At 58.6% G+C, this 16921-nt stretch overlaps 1 protein-coding gene across 4 annotated transcripts in view; it reads right to left on the bottom strand.

Annotated features, from left to right (window-relative positions):
* The window catches only part of CTDP1 (CTD phosphatase subunit 1), a 31764-nt gene extending 15049 nt beyond the window's left edge, over window positions 1-16715 (bottom strand). The window contains exons 1-9 of one of the 4 annotated variants that reach the window (XM_011376353.2): window positions 15876-16706; window positions 15318-15411; window positions 13947-14075; window positions 12651-12801; window positions 10009-10099; window positions 8022-8188; window positions 6168-7157; window positions 5712-5853; window positions 4804-5007 (exon numbers count right to left, since the gene is read on the bottom strand). In XM_011376353.2, coding sequence (XP_011374655.1) covers window positions 4804-5007; window positions 5712-5853; window positions 6168-7157; window positions 8022-8188; window positions 10009-10099; window positions 12651-12801; window positions 13947-14075; window positions 15318-15411; window positions 15876-15916 — 2009 coding nt within the window. In that variant the 5' untranslated portion in view covers window positions 15917-16706. Of the gene's footprint in view, window positions 1-4803; window positions 5008-5711; window positions 5854-6167; window positions 7158-8021; window positions 8189-10008; window positions 10100-12650; window positions 12802-13946; window positions 14076-15317; window positions 15412-15875 lie in introns of all 4 variants that reach the window. The other 3 variants (XM_011376350.2, XM_011376352.2, XM_011376354.2) reach the window with 3 other exon arrangements.
* Window positions 16716-16921: the final 206 nt, after the last annotated feature.

Raw genomic sequence — 16921 nt, 5'->3', positions numbered from 1 at the left:
AAAAGGCTTCAGAATTTTGCCAGGCCGTGACCCCGGCGTTCCTCCTGGTGCCCGCGTCTGCACGGGGAACGCCCACATGCCCCGGGCAAGGACCTCTGGCCATGACCCCACGCACTCCTGGCGGCGGTGCCCGTGGGAAGCCCAAGGTTTAGACTCGGTGACTGTCCACCGAACTTTGCCCGTCACCCTATGGTGGCCTCAGCACAAGGTGAGCCCTGAGCTAATGCTGCCTGAGGGGAACCACTCTGAACCCCACGTTTTCCACATGCCGACAGCAGCCAGAGAGCGCGCCCCACACTCACCCAGGACCTCGGACACTCCAAGTTCCCCGGGCGAGCCAGCACCTGGTCCCGGAACCAAAAACATCGCAGCCAGACCCACAGAGACTTAGGATTCTCAGAGCCTCCAGGGACCTGGTTTCAAGAGGTTCCAGGCACTGAACAGGCTGAGTCACCATTCCCAGGGTTTGGGGGAAGCTGCCTCCTGCATGGCCCTCAACACACAGGTGCCAGGAGGGCCAGCGTGGGGCCCTCGAGACCCAGTCAGTAACAAGGACCTGCAGCCTGCACAGCTCACACCTGTGGGGACAGACGTCCTGAGGATGCTCGGTGACCGCGTGTGGGCAGGTAGATTAAAGACACAGGTGTGTGTGAGTACAACCTGAAATCACATAAATGGGAGACGGCTCTAGATTTGAGTGATAAGGTGATATTCTGATAGGTGCTGAGATGTGGGATCTCCCCACAGAAACACAGGGCGTGCGGCAGCGCGGCTGTCACTGCAGCGTCACCAGGAACACAGGCAAATGCACGTGAACGTGCACGCCCGGGGGGCACCGCCTGGTCCCTGCTTCCCCCCGCGAGTGCCCGTGCTGTCTAGACTGGGGCAGGGATTACGACGAAGGTCTCGTTTTTTATAAGGATGGTCATCCCGATTTCGAAAATAGATCAAACTATATAAACATTCAGTGATTTTAGCAAAACATACGCTTTCCCACATGTACAAGTGAGGAAAGAAACAGAGAAAAATTAACAAAGATAATTTTGAAAAGAAACCTTAGCTCTCTTCTGAGATGACAGGCTCTGCTAGGGGACGTGCCGGCTCTGCTACGAGCTTACAGGAAGTAGCACGACCTCGCGAACCGTGTTAGCGTCCTTCTGTGCATCGGAACGCGCTGGCAATAACTTCAACACAACCGGTATTGGAAACCACACTTCCAAGTTCAAGAGAAGAAAATTCCATCAAAAGTCAACTCGTTAAACTACACTCCAGTGAATTTTCCTCAGAAGAACAAGCAGAGGTGAGACACCCGTCTCTTTGTAGTGTCACCTGACCCTGAAACACCTCTGCCCACGCGGGTGGCACGAACTCCAGGACAGACGTGTGGGCACCTGCTGCCTGACATGCCACCGCCACGCCTGTCGTCGGCCAGCGCCTCCTGACTGCTCACCTGTCTCAGACACCCCGAGCCTGCCGCCCCTTACTCCAGCAAGACTTCATACTCCAAAAGCCATTTTCGTTCCCAATTTTTAAACATTCTAAACATTTTCAGACCACATGCCCTTGTTCCTTACCATCAAGAGAAATAAATCAAACATTTTTTATTTTATTTCCAACGATCTGAAAAGCAGATTCTAAAAACTAAGAATCGCTGATGAAAATGCGCAGTGACGGCTACAGATTTCGCAGCAACACGGCGAGCTGCCACTGCGAGCTGCATTCGGCCACCCTCTCTTCAGCGCAGGTCTGCCCTGTCATCCTCCGTCCACTAAACCAAACCGTGACTCGCACCGCACGTGACCCAGAACAGAAACCCGAAGCCCGCTTGCCAAGTGCGACACCCTGGAAGGCGCTGTCGCTGCCGCTGCTCGTGACGAATCCACCTCTCATGTCGACGAGGCAGCAACCACGAGGGTCGTCTTGGGAGGACCGTGCAGCCCACTACGAGGAGGAATGACGGGCCCGATGGAGGCGGCGGCCCTGGACCCGGAACAGCACGGCATGGCGTGCGCAGTGAACTGCACTGCTTCTGACGCGCGCGGGGAGTCTGCAGACGCAGGGGATGGGGTGCCTTCGTCCACGCCATTTCACGCAGGGGACCTGAGCATCCGGGTTTTGGCATCTTGGGAGAGGGTGTCCTGGAACCAATCCCTGTGGGTGCCCAAGGACAAGTTTTTTGGGGAGTCTCGCTATATGTGGACTTTTGACCGGGCAGTGCTGGTGCCCTAAGCCCTGAGTTGCTCAAGGGTCATCTGTGTTAACACTGAAAGGTCAAGTCCAAACGGGACAACTTCCTGAACACGGGAGGGGGTGGGTCTCGCCTTCGTGGCTATGTCATCGCTTCTGTTGTCCAAACTGGAAACCTAGATCCATCACAGGCCCCTCCACTCAGGTCCCACAGCCCAGACGTCCAGCCAGCTGGGGCTTCACTCTCGCTCCTGGCTGGGCACGCCACCCCCGCGGTGCCATGCCGGACACCCCGGGTCTGGGGGATGCCTGCATGGGGACACACAGCAGTCGCACCGCTACCCGGGCCCCCTTGGGCTCAGGCACCACGGCCACAGGTCTCTACTGCTCCACCGCGACAGCGCCAGGTCAACGTGGAGGTCATCCTACAGTTCTGTGGAGGTCCAAGGGACACCAGGGCACGTCGGAACGCGCCCCCTGCAGGAGCTGCTGTCCCGCCCCCGCCCGGCTCCTGTTGTCTGCGCTGCGTGGGAGCCTCTCTGGGCGAAGCCCCTTCATAACCACCTGTCACCCAACCATCCGACACTCTGGGACAGCAGAGCGCAGCCTACGAACCCAAGTCCAGCATTTTGCAGGGCAACCTGAATGAATTACTCTCAAAGACTGAAGACACGTCTGTCCCGATCACACGCCCCCCACTAACTGAGTGAAGTCCCCCATGTGCTTCAGCGGAACCTCGCTCGGCTGCCAGCCATTTAGATGCAGCTGACAAGAGAGAACACCACGCACCTGCTCTGTCCTCGTGTCCTCAGAAAAAGCGGCACCTCAAAACGTGTACCTGGACTGACAGTAGGACAGTTTTTAAAAAGAAGGTGGAACGTAGGAGTCCGTTGTGAGGAGCAGTTCAAGAAAGGTCTGGCAGTGAACACCGCACGCTGTCAGTGTCTGAGCCACCGACGCCGACTACGAAGAACAGCCAGCGCCCCACACACCAAAGCGAGGTGAAGGATGCGGCACAGCGAGGACCACGGGAGACGCCGCTGCCAACGCGTCACCGTCTCCTCCCCACTGACGCGGCACCTTCGGGATGTTTTTCTAACTTAGTAAACATTTCCCAGAAGAACGAGACAAAGAAACGACAAGAACCTGGTAAAGCTACTTAAAGACATAAAGGGCAGGTGACTGAAGGGGGATCCAAGTGGCGAGTCAGCACGTGCGGTCGCTCATGCTGACTGCCTCCGTCTGATCCCCCCCGGGGGCCAGCCATGAGATCAGAGGGAGGCAGTCAGCCTGGCGACAGGAGAGATGCAGCAGGACACGTGCTGTGACGCCCGTGCTGGACTTAAGGAAACGGTGGGTCACGTCCTGCTGCGTGCGACCGTGAATTCCAGCCAACTTGCAGCAAAGAGTTGACAGCATTTACAGAAGACACACACAGACTTTCACTCAGCAATACCACTTTGGGGGTGACCCTGAGGAACAGCAACACCCCAAAGTCACGATGTAACTCTAAATGGTTGAGTTCAACCAGCGATGACACCTTCAGTCACAAATAAACCACCAGCCAAAAACCCACTCAATCCGGACTATCCCAGGCTGTCTACTTGCACCTGGAGTCCAAGAGTGGGGTTGGTGACAGTTCCCGCGGTCCTGGGGGCAGCTCCATGTCCACCCATTGCGCTCCGAAGCATCACGTGGCCAGGTCGCTGCTCATCCTTACAGAGCCCTCTGGGGGGCCTACGGGAGCCAGGGCAGGAGAAACACCACTGCCACACGTGGCTGCTCATGGTGTGGATGGCTCCTGGGATCGGGGGTCTCCAGGAAGGAGTGGAGACCTGGATGCAGGACCCCACGCACTCACCATGGGGATATCACACGACAGCCATGCTTTAAAAACCAAACTTGAGACCCTCATTATGCCTGAGACGGCCCTGCGGTTATGGCCAGGAGTGCAGGGGGTGGCTTCAGGCTGAGCGGGGTTTCCGGTCCACGCAGAGGGAGGGAAGGGCCCGAGTGGAGTGTGGGGACGGCCTGCTGCTCAGTGGGCTCCTGGCCCTGCCCTACCCCCCCGCTCAGGCGGCGCCGGCCCCAACCCCCTCAGCTTTCTCTCCCCTACGTCCCTATTTACGAAGTGCCATCACCACCACCCCCCGTCTGGGCTGAGTGCTGACGCAGGCAGGACGGCCAGGGGAGGCTGGGCCTGCTCAGCAGGGACTGCACAGCCAGCTCCTGCAGGCCCAGAGCTGTCCCTTGTCCCCCGTGACAACCACTCTCTGTCTGGTGGAAGGGACGAGACTGAAAGGCGAGGCAGGCAGGGGCGAGGTCTGGCCTCCTCCGTGGCCTGTCATCTGCTGCATGGCTCAGATCTGGTCAGCAAAGAACAGTGCTTGTGGAGAACAACACTGACCCACGTGTGACCCCGTGTATGCCTAGACACGTGTGCGGGACGCGTCAGAGAAGAGACCCTGGACTGGTCTGTCCCAGTTGTGGAACCGAGACAGGGAAAGAGAACAGGGAGAAAAACCGGACGTGGAAGTGAGTGAGTGTCCATGATGTGGGCTCAGAGCCGGGGCCAGGCGGCACCGGCCTGGGGCCCAGGCACGGGGATGCACGTACCTGAAGGAGGGGCGCTCTGCGTGGACCTGCGGGGGGCTGGGGGGCCCGGGGCCAGCGGCGCCCTTCCGGATGAGCTTGCCCGTGCTCGCGTCGTAGATCCGGACTTCAGGCCCCGGCTGGGCCCGCGGGTGGATGGGCGTCGGGTGGAACAGGGTGGGCGCGAGTGCACCCTGCCTCTCGGGAAAGGCTGCTGGGCCGTCCTCCCTGAGGGGTGAGAAGGGGGCTCGTGAGGAAGCGGGAGACTGGCGGGGACACAGGACGCCCACCGTCGCAGCCCGAGAGCCAAGGACAAAGATGCGGACGTGACTCCTTAATTCTGAAGCACAAGTACTGGGTGCGAAGTGCCACTCGGCCTGTGTCCAGGGGGGTGTGCCCCCCGGAACCCCCGCGGTGTCCGCACCTGCCATTCTCCCATGTCTGAGGACTTCCCCTCTAACGCCACGTTCGAGCCCCAACAGACAATGGAAGCATCTTCAAGCCTTTCTCAACAAAAAGAGCCACTGTCCCCAGCACACAGGCCTCTCTCCTGCACTGCCACCCGAGTATTCACCCCTATCTGGCTGCCACCCGGCCCCTCCGGCTCTGGTCACCGGCCCCCTCACACAGCTGGCACTCAGCTCGCACAGCTCTCTGCAGCCGAGAAAGAAACACGTGAGCTATAGCCGCGGCTGCTGAACCGCGCCGAGTTAGCAGAGGAGCTGCCCTGACTTCCTCCCCCGGCGCTAGGTCGCCTTTGAGACGCCCTGTGCGTGGGAAGCCCCAAGGGGTGGCGGCAGGGCGAGCAGGGCACAAGCAAGGGCTTGGGGCGCAGTGGCGGGCCGCCTGGGCCCCGGTGTGGACCGGGAAGGCTGCTGGCCCAGGGGACCGCCCCAGGACACCGGCCTCCGCCCGCCCGCGGGCCCCCTCACCGCGGGGCTTTGCCGTAGTCGTCGCTCAGTGGGAACAGCTGCTCCTCCACCCGGTCCCACCGCTCCAGGCAGCTCCACAGCCAGTCGGGGTTGACCACGTGCAGCCGGCCGCACTCCTGGGCCTGCCGCACCTTCTCCGTGCCTGCGTGGGACAAGGCGCTCAGACCCGTGCGGGGCCGGGGGCCCCGTGCTGAGGGTCGCACGCACCAGACGGTCCACAGGCAGAGCCCAGCCAGCATGGGGTCGTCACGCGCCTGGAAGGCGCTCCTGACCGCCCCGGAGGCAGATCGGGCACGATCTTCCGGATGTCGGGGGCCTCTGGGGCCTCCCCGCGCAGATAGCGGTCGTACCGGGCGTAGTAGTCGGAGTGCACACGGGCGAGGATCTCCTCCTGACCGCCCCGTTTGAGGGGTCAGCACGGTCCACCCCGGGGCCCAGAGGGGAGCCGCCACTTACCTGCCCGTGCCGCGATCAGGTGGGTGGCCCTGTCCGGGGCGTCGGGGTCCAGCACCAACTGAGTGAGGATCTTGGCCCCGAGGGCCGTGGCGTGGTAGTGCTCCCGGGTCTTCTCCACCGGGAAGTTGGTGGGGTGTAGCCCGCTGAATATGATGGCCACGTCCGCCAGCACTCTGCTCTTGAGCTCGGGCACGATCTTCCGGATGTCGGGGGCCTCCGGGGCCTCCCCGCGCAGATAGCGGTCGTACCGGGCGTAGTAGTCGGAGTGCACACGGGCGAGGATCTCCTCCAGGTGCACCAGGTGGTCGTCGGCGTCGGCGTCCTCCTCCTCCTCCTCCTCCTCCACGCTCTGGTCCAGCGACTCGCCCACGGTGATGCCCGACTGCTCGCTGTTCTGGGACTCGGTCTCGGCCTCCTTCCTGTCCGCACCGCCGCCCGCCAGCGCACAGAGGCTGTCGCGCTCGCTGTCGCCCTGTAGGTCCGCGTGCACGCCGGGTCCGGGCTCCGCGCAGTGGCCGGCCCCTGCGGGGGTCGCCCCTCCTGGGCCAGGGGCGCCGCCCGGCAGCACGACTTTGCCAGTGTCCCGCACAGCCTTCGGCTTTTTCCGGCCCCTCTTCTCCCCGCTTTCGCCGTCAGAAGCGGCGGAGGACGACTGGCCCTCTGACTCACTGCTGCTCTCGCTGTCGCTGGAGAGCTCGAAGTCCAGGTCACTGCCGGCCATGCCCTGGGCGGGCCGCTTCTCGGCCGACATCCGGCCGTGCTGCTGCGCACACACCAGTGTCCCCCTCCCATCAGCCAGCGGGGCGCGGCCGGCCGGCCGGGCGGCCCTCTCTTCTGCCTGGCCACACAAGGGCCAGGCCCCGTTGACCTCCCTCGTGGGCTTCCCAAGCCCATTGCTCGGCTCATCCCCGGACGCCTGCCTGCCTTCTTCGGCGTCCTTGGAGGACGGAACTTGCTCGGTGACGTCTGCCCCTTTGGGAGGGTGACTCCCTGCACGGCACACAAGAGGAGAAGTCAGCACACTTCCTCCTGAAACGGGAGACAGCACACCTCCCATGTCGTCCTGCATCCCATGGAGGGTTCCCACAACCTCGAGCCCGGGCTGCGCCCTGCATGGGGCCAGAGAGGATGGGGTTCAGGCACGCTCCCCATGTTTTGGTTTTTACAATGCTTTAAAAATGCACAACACGCTCTTAGATCATGGGCCAGACTGGCCTTGGGCAGCAGCCTGTCACACCCGCTCGAGCTCTGCCATCGAGCCTGTCCTGGGCAGGGACACCCTTGGGTCACATTCCTCCTGGCCTAGACCTCCGAGTTCTGTTAGTCACTGTGGCAGTAGCTGTATGCCTCAGAGTATTTTCCTTGGAAACTAAAGGTCACGAGAATCACTTCATACCAACACTACGTTTTCTCCTGACAGACGTTAGCTGCTCGCTGGCTTGACCGGTTAAGCCGCGTGCCCTGCAGGCCCCCGGCCAGGCCGCCACCTGCACTACTGTGTGTTCTCTGCAAGGACTGCTGCAGCCCGGCCTCCAGTGTCCCACTTGGCCTTTAAGGGAGACTGGGACGAAAGGCCACGTTCAGATGTACTAAATTCAGCAGACTTCTTTAATCCTCACTCAACTACGAAACGTCCAGATCAGTGCTAGCAAGAAAAATCCCAGGCTGAAACCAAGCAACACCAGGTTTCTCGGTATAATGTAACTACCCCCCCGCCCCATATCTCCTTAAATATAAATAGACAGAAACAAAGTGAGTCCGGACTTTCGAGCAGTAACAACATAGGTGACAAACGGAACACGGACAGGGAAGCAAACGCTGACTACATCTCTGAGGACCAAAGGTGTCACCCACCTTTCTTTCTCGCCTGTGGCTCCCGGGACCCAGGGGGAGCATTGATGTCCCCTGTGCCCTGGAAGTAGACATATTTCTTCACGGTGATCAGATTGGGGGCAAACTTCCAGACATCTTCTCGATCATCGATAATGCACACCATTGAGTCTCCGCAAGGGAAGAGATTTCTAAAAGCAAACACATATCAAAACTTCTACAGCAATTTATAAAAAAGTAGTCATGAAACCAAAGCCGAAATAATCTTTTACGTGTAACCAGTGGACAGACAGCTGACTAATCAGAAACAGACCCAAACCATAGGGCAGGGCTTTTATTCAGCTTACCTTGAATAACTGTTTCCAGAGAAGATGCTGCTGAAACAGTTACAATTTTCCCCACTGAGCACTTTTCTCCAGGGGCCAGAGAGTAAAGAGCAGTGCATAGGTGGCCACGCCCTGGTCCCCACAAAGGTGGCACAGACAACACTGAACGAGTAGCTGTGGCCACGTCCCAGTACGACTTTCTTTACAAACAGGTTATCAGCCTGCAGGCCTAAGGCTACTGACACGTGGCCCCCGCAGGGGGCTCCAGGCATGTGGGAGGGCACAGCCTTGCTCAAAGCTCGACGCTCAGCTAAGCGAAAGCGCCGAGCACCAACATGTCTCGTCAAGTCCCAAAAGATGCCTGTTGCATTCCCAACAGCCACTCGGATGTGGCGGGCAAGCAGAATTGTTGACAAGGGTCCCCAAGCTCCCTACTGGATGCAGACACGCTCTGGTACCCTTTGGTGGCCTTGTCACATCTCATTTGTCCACCCCTCTGAGATGCACATAGGCTCACAGCATTCAGAATCCAGAATGACTACTCCTCGGCCGCTTCTAAGATCAGGAGACAGACCCAGGAGAAACGCCTGCCACTGTTCAGGTTCTCCAGCTGCTGATAAATAACGAAGGCCACAACGACCACAGGGCCACTCTGCGGAAGTGAACCCTGAGCAGCCTACGCAGTGACGCTTCCTGGCGTGTCATCTCTGGATCGAGGGCTGCTAGCATCCACACGAGCCAGAGCCTGCCACCTGTGCCCATCGCGGAGCAGGCTCATCCTTCCCCAATGTGCTCGTCTTGGGTGGCTTTTCCCCTTAATAAATCTCCAGCACAGTCTCACATTTTCCTTTGTCCTCGTCAATCTGCTCACTCTGACACTAGCAAACTCGAGTGTTTCTGAAACAAGTACTTCCAGACTCTCAGTTCGTGTTGACCTGACTAGGTCTCAGTCTGTGTGGACACCCCAAAGCTGAAATCTCAGATGAGGGTGGCCAATACCAACCAAGAGGCCACTGAGACCAGAGCTGTTCTGTCTGGTCTCGTGAGGAGTCCGCGTCCAAAAATCCAAGTGCCACCTGATACAGGATCATACTGGGGCCTGCCATCCTGAATAGAAATGGGGAAATTTCTTCCGCAGAGAGAGCGAAACATTTCCGAGGACATAAAACAGCCTGGGACTGGGGTGACGGCCCTGTTGCAGAAGCACAGAGGACAGGACGGGAAAGGCGCGCAGTGACGGCGTGAGCGTGGCAGAGCAGGCAGATGGGGACGAGACCCCAGGTGTCGAAATGCTCAGGGCGTTAGCAGCAGCTACGCTCTCGGGGAAATGTGAGCCAGAGACGCCCACACCCAGGCAAACGCCTCCTCAAACTCGAGACCCAGCCGACAGCCTGCCTTGCACTTGAGAAAGCTGGGGCTCTCCTGCCCACATCGTCCCCTTCATCCCCTGTATCCCCCAGTTCTGTTCAGTCCCCCCGCCCCATGCCTGTCTTCTCGGGCTCCGGCCCGAGTCCCCCAGGAGTTCACTCGGAGGCGGCAAGAGGAAGGGGTCTAGCGAGAAGACTGCCACGACGCCAGTGGCAGAACGGGGGGAGTAAACGGAATGGCTGCTCTGAGGCTCGCAATGCAGTCTCTACGGGGGGACCGAACGGTGAGCCGCGGGGTGCACGTGGCCAGGTACGTACCTAAGATTCCCTGTTTTAGAGAACGGGTCAATACACTCGTCTCTCGATAATATTCGATGAGAAAAAAGCTTCTTCTCAGGATCTAAAAAGCCTATGAAGAGAAAAGAGGACAAAGGTGACGTGTGTAAGACCCACTGAGGGCCCCGTGCACAGAGCGTCAGAGACACGGGAACCCCGCACTGGCGTCACACGCTCTTCTCTGTCACGGCCGCCACCACGCACGGCTGCTCTCTCACCTCGCCGTTCTAAGGGCAGTTGTCACGAAACAAACTGAACTTGACGTGATCTGGAACTGTGCCAGGAATGGAAGACACAGGTGAACGAGACTCAGAGCGTCACTCCCCAGGAAGCTCAGTCCTGGCAGAAAACATGTGGCCGCACGGTTTGTGCCCACCACGCTATGGGCCAGGACCCCTGACCCTGGACGAGTGGCCGTCCTGCGGTGTGGCTGTGACTCCGGTTTGCCACGGCGTGTCTATCACCCTCTGTCGTCACCATTTCCTCAGACAGGCTCCACCAGCTGCGCCACCCACACCCTGCCTGAACCAGATCTCTGAAGTTGCGAGTGTGACACACACGGTTTACTGTGTCGCACTGTCGGCTGATGTACGCACGCCGTAATTAAACACGCGGTTTCTCCGTGCCCCTCAGTCCCCCGCACACTGCCCGCGTGTACCACATGTGGGGTGCACATGCTCTTCTTGAAGCCATGCTGGACACGGACAGACGCAGCTGCCACCTCCAGAGGTTCAAATCCCTGAGATCACTGAGTCGTAGCATTTCGTTAACAGAAAATACTTGCTCTTCTGTCACGTTGTTTTTTATTATATAAAGAACACGTAAATTCACATGAACACGGAAGCCACTCAGTGGCTTAAACTGGAAATTAATAAAATTACTAGTTATCTACAATAATAAGTAGAAAGTCTAACAAAAATACTTCTAATTATACTAAAAACTCACATTCTGTGAAAGCAGTTAACTTTCAAAATAAAAAGCTAAGAGCCTCAGAAACCATTGTTGTTAAAAGGCACGATCATATATCAGACAGTCTCAGGCGGTGGTTGTCATGTGCGAATAATTAAATCGCCTGGATAAGCGCTGACCCCTTTCAGCTACAAACACGACGACTGGGGCAGCGCCAAGCTCAGAGCGCCCAAACCGCGGCCTCACTGGGCCTCGCCCAGGCCGCCCTGCTGTCGGAAGGCCTATCCATCCTCAGAGCCACATGGGCGTCTGTCCTGTGGGAGATGGGCTCCCTCCCAGGTCCTCTCATGGGAAACGTCAGCGGTCTCGATGCCCCAGCCAGTGTCAGGGCAGCCACACAGGCAGCCATGCACACCCTGATCTGATGCTGCTCTGCTGAGGGTCTCTACACCCTGCTTAACTGGGACACTGACCTGCAGTCTCTGTGCGTCTCTGAACGTGCTGGAACGGGGAATTCTAAAGGACAAAGCCCAGCCTACAATAAGGAGGCTCGGGCTGCCTGCAGGCAGGCCTCAGTCAGGCCACAGCACTGCTGCACAGGTCCCCGGGGCGGGCCCCGTGCAGACGCGCTGTGAGCCTCTGGGGACACCTCCCGCAGGCACTTTTACTGAAGCTGGCATTTCTTCACTGTTACTGTGTGCCTTATGAATCGATATCTAAAGACATCAAGGTTCCAGAGGTGAAGCCACAGTGACTTGGTCCGTGCCTGAAGGACGTAACCTCCTATTTTCACGTGGGATCTGAGAATTCTGAGTAGGGACATTAGTTTTCAAATCACGTCTCCGAGGCAGCCACACAGCAGCCGTATGCCAACGGCAAACATGTTGAATTTCAGTTACAAAGTAAATTAACTTCATCGCGTTGCTTTCACGTTCATGATTAAAATTTCCTAGAACACTCACGTCAATGGGGGTGCGACATTCACTTCTCCATCAATAAGACAGAACAAACCTGTGAACTCCACAACCGCGCATCTGATAAACGAAGCAGTGATGTTACAGTGCAGGCACCAGCGTCCACCGATGGGTCACAGGGGGCCGGAGCCCAGCTGCCTCTAGTAGGTGAGGCTCAAGCCCTACGCTCTGTCCCCAGGCAGAGCTGCCGCTGTGGGGAACGCTGCGTGGCCGGAGCTTCTGCCGACACGCACTGCACGAGCTCGGCTGGCACCACGACAGTTGATGGGAAACCGCCACCCGGCTGGCTGCCGAGACCGCGGTCTACTCTCTGCTTCAGTGCACACGGCCGCGAGCACCGTGGCTCCAGGGCTGCGGGCGAACCCATTCACAAAACTGTCTGAAGCACATTTCCGTAGAGAGCTTCTCACATCTGCTGTCCTGACCAACTTCCAAACTGCTCTGCAGGGCGCGGCTGGCCACATTGACAACAGCCCACCCATCTGGCCTCGGTGACAGCAGCCCGCCCATCTGGCCTGGCCTGAGGGGTCCCAGCAGAGCCGGGAGGCCTCTTCCCAGGGCAAAAGGAGCTGGCACATGCAGAGACTTAACGCTGGCTGGCCACCCCCAACTGCTGGCTCTACATGAGGCTGAAACCGACCCTCCTTCATCTTCGAGAAAACATCACAGGAAATGGGAACGAGGTCGGCCTGCATGTTCCAGTCGCAACACGCTCGGTTGGGTCAGCAGCCGCCCCCTCACCTGCGATTGTGTGCGCGTACAGCCGGCTCCCGAAGGTGAAGACGTGCAGCTCGTACAGCCTGGCGACCTTCTCCAGGAACTCCCTGCAGTGTGGACGCAGGCGAGTGTGCAGCATCGGCTCGCCTCGGCCCAGCTGGAAGTGGAGGATCCCCTGCAGAGAGGGGCACCGGTCAAAAGACCCCCCAGGGTGACACAGACGCTCTGTCGTCAGAACCAGGGGCCCCCAACGCGTGATCTGCGGGGCGCAAACGCGCTCTGCGCTCGTGCTCTGCGGTGTGACTCGGCCCTCTCTGCTGCATGCAGCAGCTACCTACAGAAGAACCCCAGCACCTGCCTCTGACACTCACGGTTCCCACCTACGAAAAGCAAGGCGAACGTCTGTCATAACCCAGAGACTGCTTACGCACAAACAAGTGCAGCTTCTACCTACGAACAGGGACAACTACTCAGTCACTCGGGCGTCAGGGAAGGCTGCGCACATCGGCAGACCCTTACTCCTCCTACTTCGTCCACATGCGTTCTGATCGTGGACAAAGCAGTGTCCCTGAGTGCTGCCACGCACCTGTTTGACTCTTCAGACACTAGTGTCTGTCAAGCAGCAGCAACTCAGTACTGTGGGGACAGCGTCCTCCTCAGTCATCCACGAGTAAGCCACACGTCCCCACCTAACTTGATCTGACTCAGACCATTTTAAGACGCAGCTTTAACTTACAAACACAACCTAAAGCTGACACGGTATCCTAAATCAAGGAACACCAACTGGCTCACATGCGACTCATGTGCAAGTAAGCTCACTCTCCTTGGGAAGCTAAACCTGGATCCTTTTAATCCTGTTTATCATTGATTTTCTTGGTAAAAATATACTCTAAACAACCACCAAAAAAGGAAGGTAAGCGACCTCAGACTTGTTAATTTTTCACTCGCTCTGCATTTAGTTAAACCTCTCACAATGAGGCTGTTAAAATTCATGAGTGTGAAATTTCCTAAGCAAATCTCATCTTCCCCCAAGACCGCCCTCCTTTGTGTCCACTCCACTGCTGGCCCCGGGGCCTTCCAGGTCTCTCTGCAAGGTCTAAGCCCCACTGCCTGACGTGGCTGGGGGTGAGCCTGGCCCACGATGGGCTCGGGTGACGAGAAGGGGAGAGTGTCGCCTGACGAGGACTAGTGTGGGGAACCCACCCGAGCATAGGCCCGAGGCCCAGCCCCGCCAGGCGAGGCTGACGGGGTCGGCCGTCAGTCCGCCCCTCACGTCCTGCCGGCCCCGAGGAAGCTGCCATGGGAGGCCAGCGCGCTCACCTTATTGGACATCCGCTGGCAGTGCTGCTCGGTGGTGTGGATCAGCGTCTGGTCCAGGTCGACCATGAGCACCAGCTTCCTGTTCCGGTGCAGCCGCTGCTGGTCCTCCCTTCCCAGCTGCTCCGCTTGCTGAGGTTAAAATGAAAAAAACGCCAAAGTACATATACTACTATCTAAAACAAAATCTCGTTTTATTCGCCGGCTCCGTGTGGTCCGCACCACTCAGGGCACTCTGCTTCGTGACCCTAACCCTACAGTTTCGCAAAGTACATAAACCAATAAAAAAGGAGGCAAAAGCAAGTGTCGTCCCCACGAAGACTCAGCTGGATGCAATGAAACGGCCCCGCATCAGGGAGCTTCAGGATTAGTGTGGGAAGCAGGAAGGGGTGCTGGGAAAGGGGACAACCAGGGACACTAGCAGGGTGGCACCCTGGAAGAGACCCAGGCACGTCACCTCGCTCGGCCAGGGGAGGGAGGTGACACGCGCTGTGCAGAGGCTTCAGAGCCGGCACACACCCCCTCCAATTTCTCACTGAACTGATACCCAGTCCCAGTGTGAGCAGCCCTGTGCCCTGACCAGGTGGACAGAAGTCCACTGTCTGCTCCTGAAAGGGATTAAGGCCACAGTTACTCTGCTGGTACAGCGACGACGGAAGACACTTTCTTCTCTTCTCCACAAACTTCGTAATTTTGTTTCACACACACTTACTCATGTATTTACATTTGTTTAAAGTCCAATAATCCAAAAAAAGCCAGAATCGTGTACCTGGTATTCTGTCCCTCCCACAAAACAGAAAGTAGGTACCAGTTAAAAGCACAAATCTAACAAAATTGTTACACTGAAAAATGTATCACAGAAACGCACAGCTCCGAACCTGCACCACAACTAAGTTTTTAGATAACTCCGAGGTGAACCTGGGCCCTGTGATCTGTCCTGGTGATGCTCACTCACTCCAGCATTTAGACCCGACCCAGGACAGCGTGGGCTGTCAGGATGCCTGCGACCAGCACCGCCCCGGGACTGTGGGATACAGGACAATAAGAAAACGTAAGGTGAGACCCGAAGTTTCTTATCTGCTCAGACAGCAAGTGAATCCCTGTGTCCCCGTGCCTGCTGGCACACAAGTGCCCAGAGACCGCCCCTCGCCTGCCCCAGAGCCCGCAGCCACTTCGCCAGCAGGCCAGCTACACCACGTCTACCCTCAGACCCTGACCTTGGCCTCCAGGACCAGACCTGCCCTTCACAGACCCCTGCTCACCAAGCCCCAGGCCTGCCTCCAGGGAGGGGCCAGGCACAGCATGCTCCCCCCAGCGGCTACTTTGGAAACAGGGCGACCACAGAGTGGGCGCTCCCCAGCCAGGCGGACTCACCTCGGAGCTCACCATCAGCTCTGGGACGCTGTGCACCATGGACACGGTGGCTGTGGACAGCGGCACCTGCTGCCTCCCGTTCTTACTCTGCAGCCTGTGGAGGGAGAGGGGCCGTGAGGTGGGGGCCCGAGGGGACGCGCTGTTTTACCCTAGTGCCGCCCTCATTCTCGGGGCGACTGCCGAGCCCCCTGCCACTGAAAACACACAGGGAAGCCGGCAAACACACCGAGCTCTGGCCACACCTTCAATGCTCCCAACCGCAGGCCGTGATGGCCACACTGAAACACGGGGCACCCCAAAGGGAAAGCGCTCGGCACGTGCACAGCGGGGTGGCGACGGCCGCCGGGCACAAGGGGAGAAAGCACCCTGGACCCCCCAGCGCCACCCTCCCATGCTGGCCGAGCGTCAGATGGCGGTCAGGGCTCCCAGGCCTAAGGAAGCCGAGCCGGGCCACGGCGCCCGCCTGCGACCGCAGTCAGGTCCCCACGCCCCCGTGCCCCTCCGCGGTGCACGTCGGCACCACAGGCACCGCCGGCACTCCCGAGCGCCAGTACTTACTGGGTGAGGTCTTGGCCACATTCGGCACACAAGCCTTTCATGACAACTGGGTGGCTACAGCCCTCCAAGCGCACCAGGACCGCCCTGGAAACGAAGCATAGTCACCCGTTGGTGGGGGCATGCTGGAACCCCTTGCTGTGCCTCGCTACCCTAGACGGAGCACCTGAGGGGGAATGAAGGCTCCGCCTCTCCCAGCGGCTCTCCAGAAACCCCAGGCCGGATGCACCTCCCTGGGGGCCACGTCCCTGGCTGCACCGGCAAGGCAGGCTGCCCCACAGACCATCAGCTCAAAGACCTGGATGTCCACGAGGCGAGGGGACTTGGGGAGAATGCGAAATGTCTCAAATCGCATTAGATATTTACCTGCAATCCTTACATCTCCCGTAAGCAGCAAAAACTGAAACTTTGTTAACACAGAAAGGAACGACTTAGTTTGATACTGACAACTACTAAACGACTGCCTCCCACGTATTCCCAGTCCGGAGAGAGGCTATGATTCATCTGTTTTTCTGATAGAACTATTATAATGCTTCTAGTTTTTATAAACACAGAAACTCCATTTCCTTGGGAGGGTCACATCTAAGCCTGGCTGCGTGGAAGCAGACTCTGAAGGCGGCTGGCCGACGGGCTCTGAGCCTACCAGCTGCGTGACCAGAACCCCGGAGTCAGCGCCCCGGTGCCTGTGGGGGGCATTCCTCATGGGCTTTCCTCTGCGGGCAAGGGCTGGCCCACCGGTCAGTGCCAAACCCGACCCCGTCACTCGCCTCCATCCCCTAGCCTCTGGACCGCACCTGACTCTCGTGGGCAGACAGAGCCACTGATCAAATGGTACCCCAACACCCCCTTGTCACACGGGACCTCTTTCCTCCCTCCCCCTGCCCCGTCTCTACTGCTCACAGCCAATCACTCGAGGCACCCTGACTGGGCCCAGGCCTGGGGCCCTATTACCCGCCACGTGTCTGCGCCACGCACCACCTGCTGGTCCCCGTCATTTACCCTCTGCCTGGGGCGCGCTCTGCCCTGCTGTTAACACCATTCAAATCGTT

This window comes from Pteropus vampyrus, unplaced genomic scaffold (genome assembly GCF_000151845.1).
Source record: "Pteropus vampyrus isolate Shadow unplaced genomic scaffold, Pvam_2.0 Scaffold295, whole genome shotgun sequence".
Lineage (NCBI taxonomy): Eukaryota > Metazoa > Chordata > Mammalia > Chiroptera > Pteropodidae > Pteropus > Pteropus vampyrus.
This window is presented reverse-complemented; position numbering and strand designations above follow the sequence as displayed.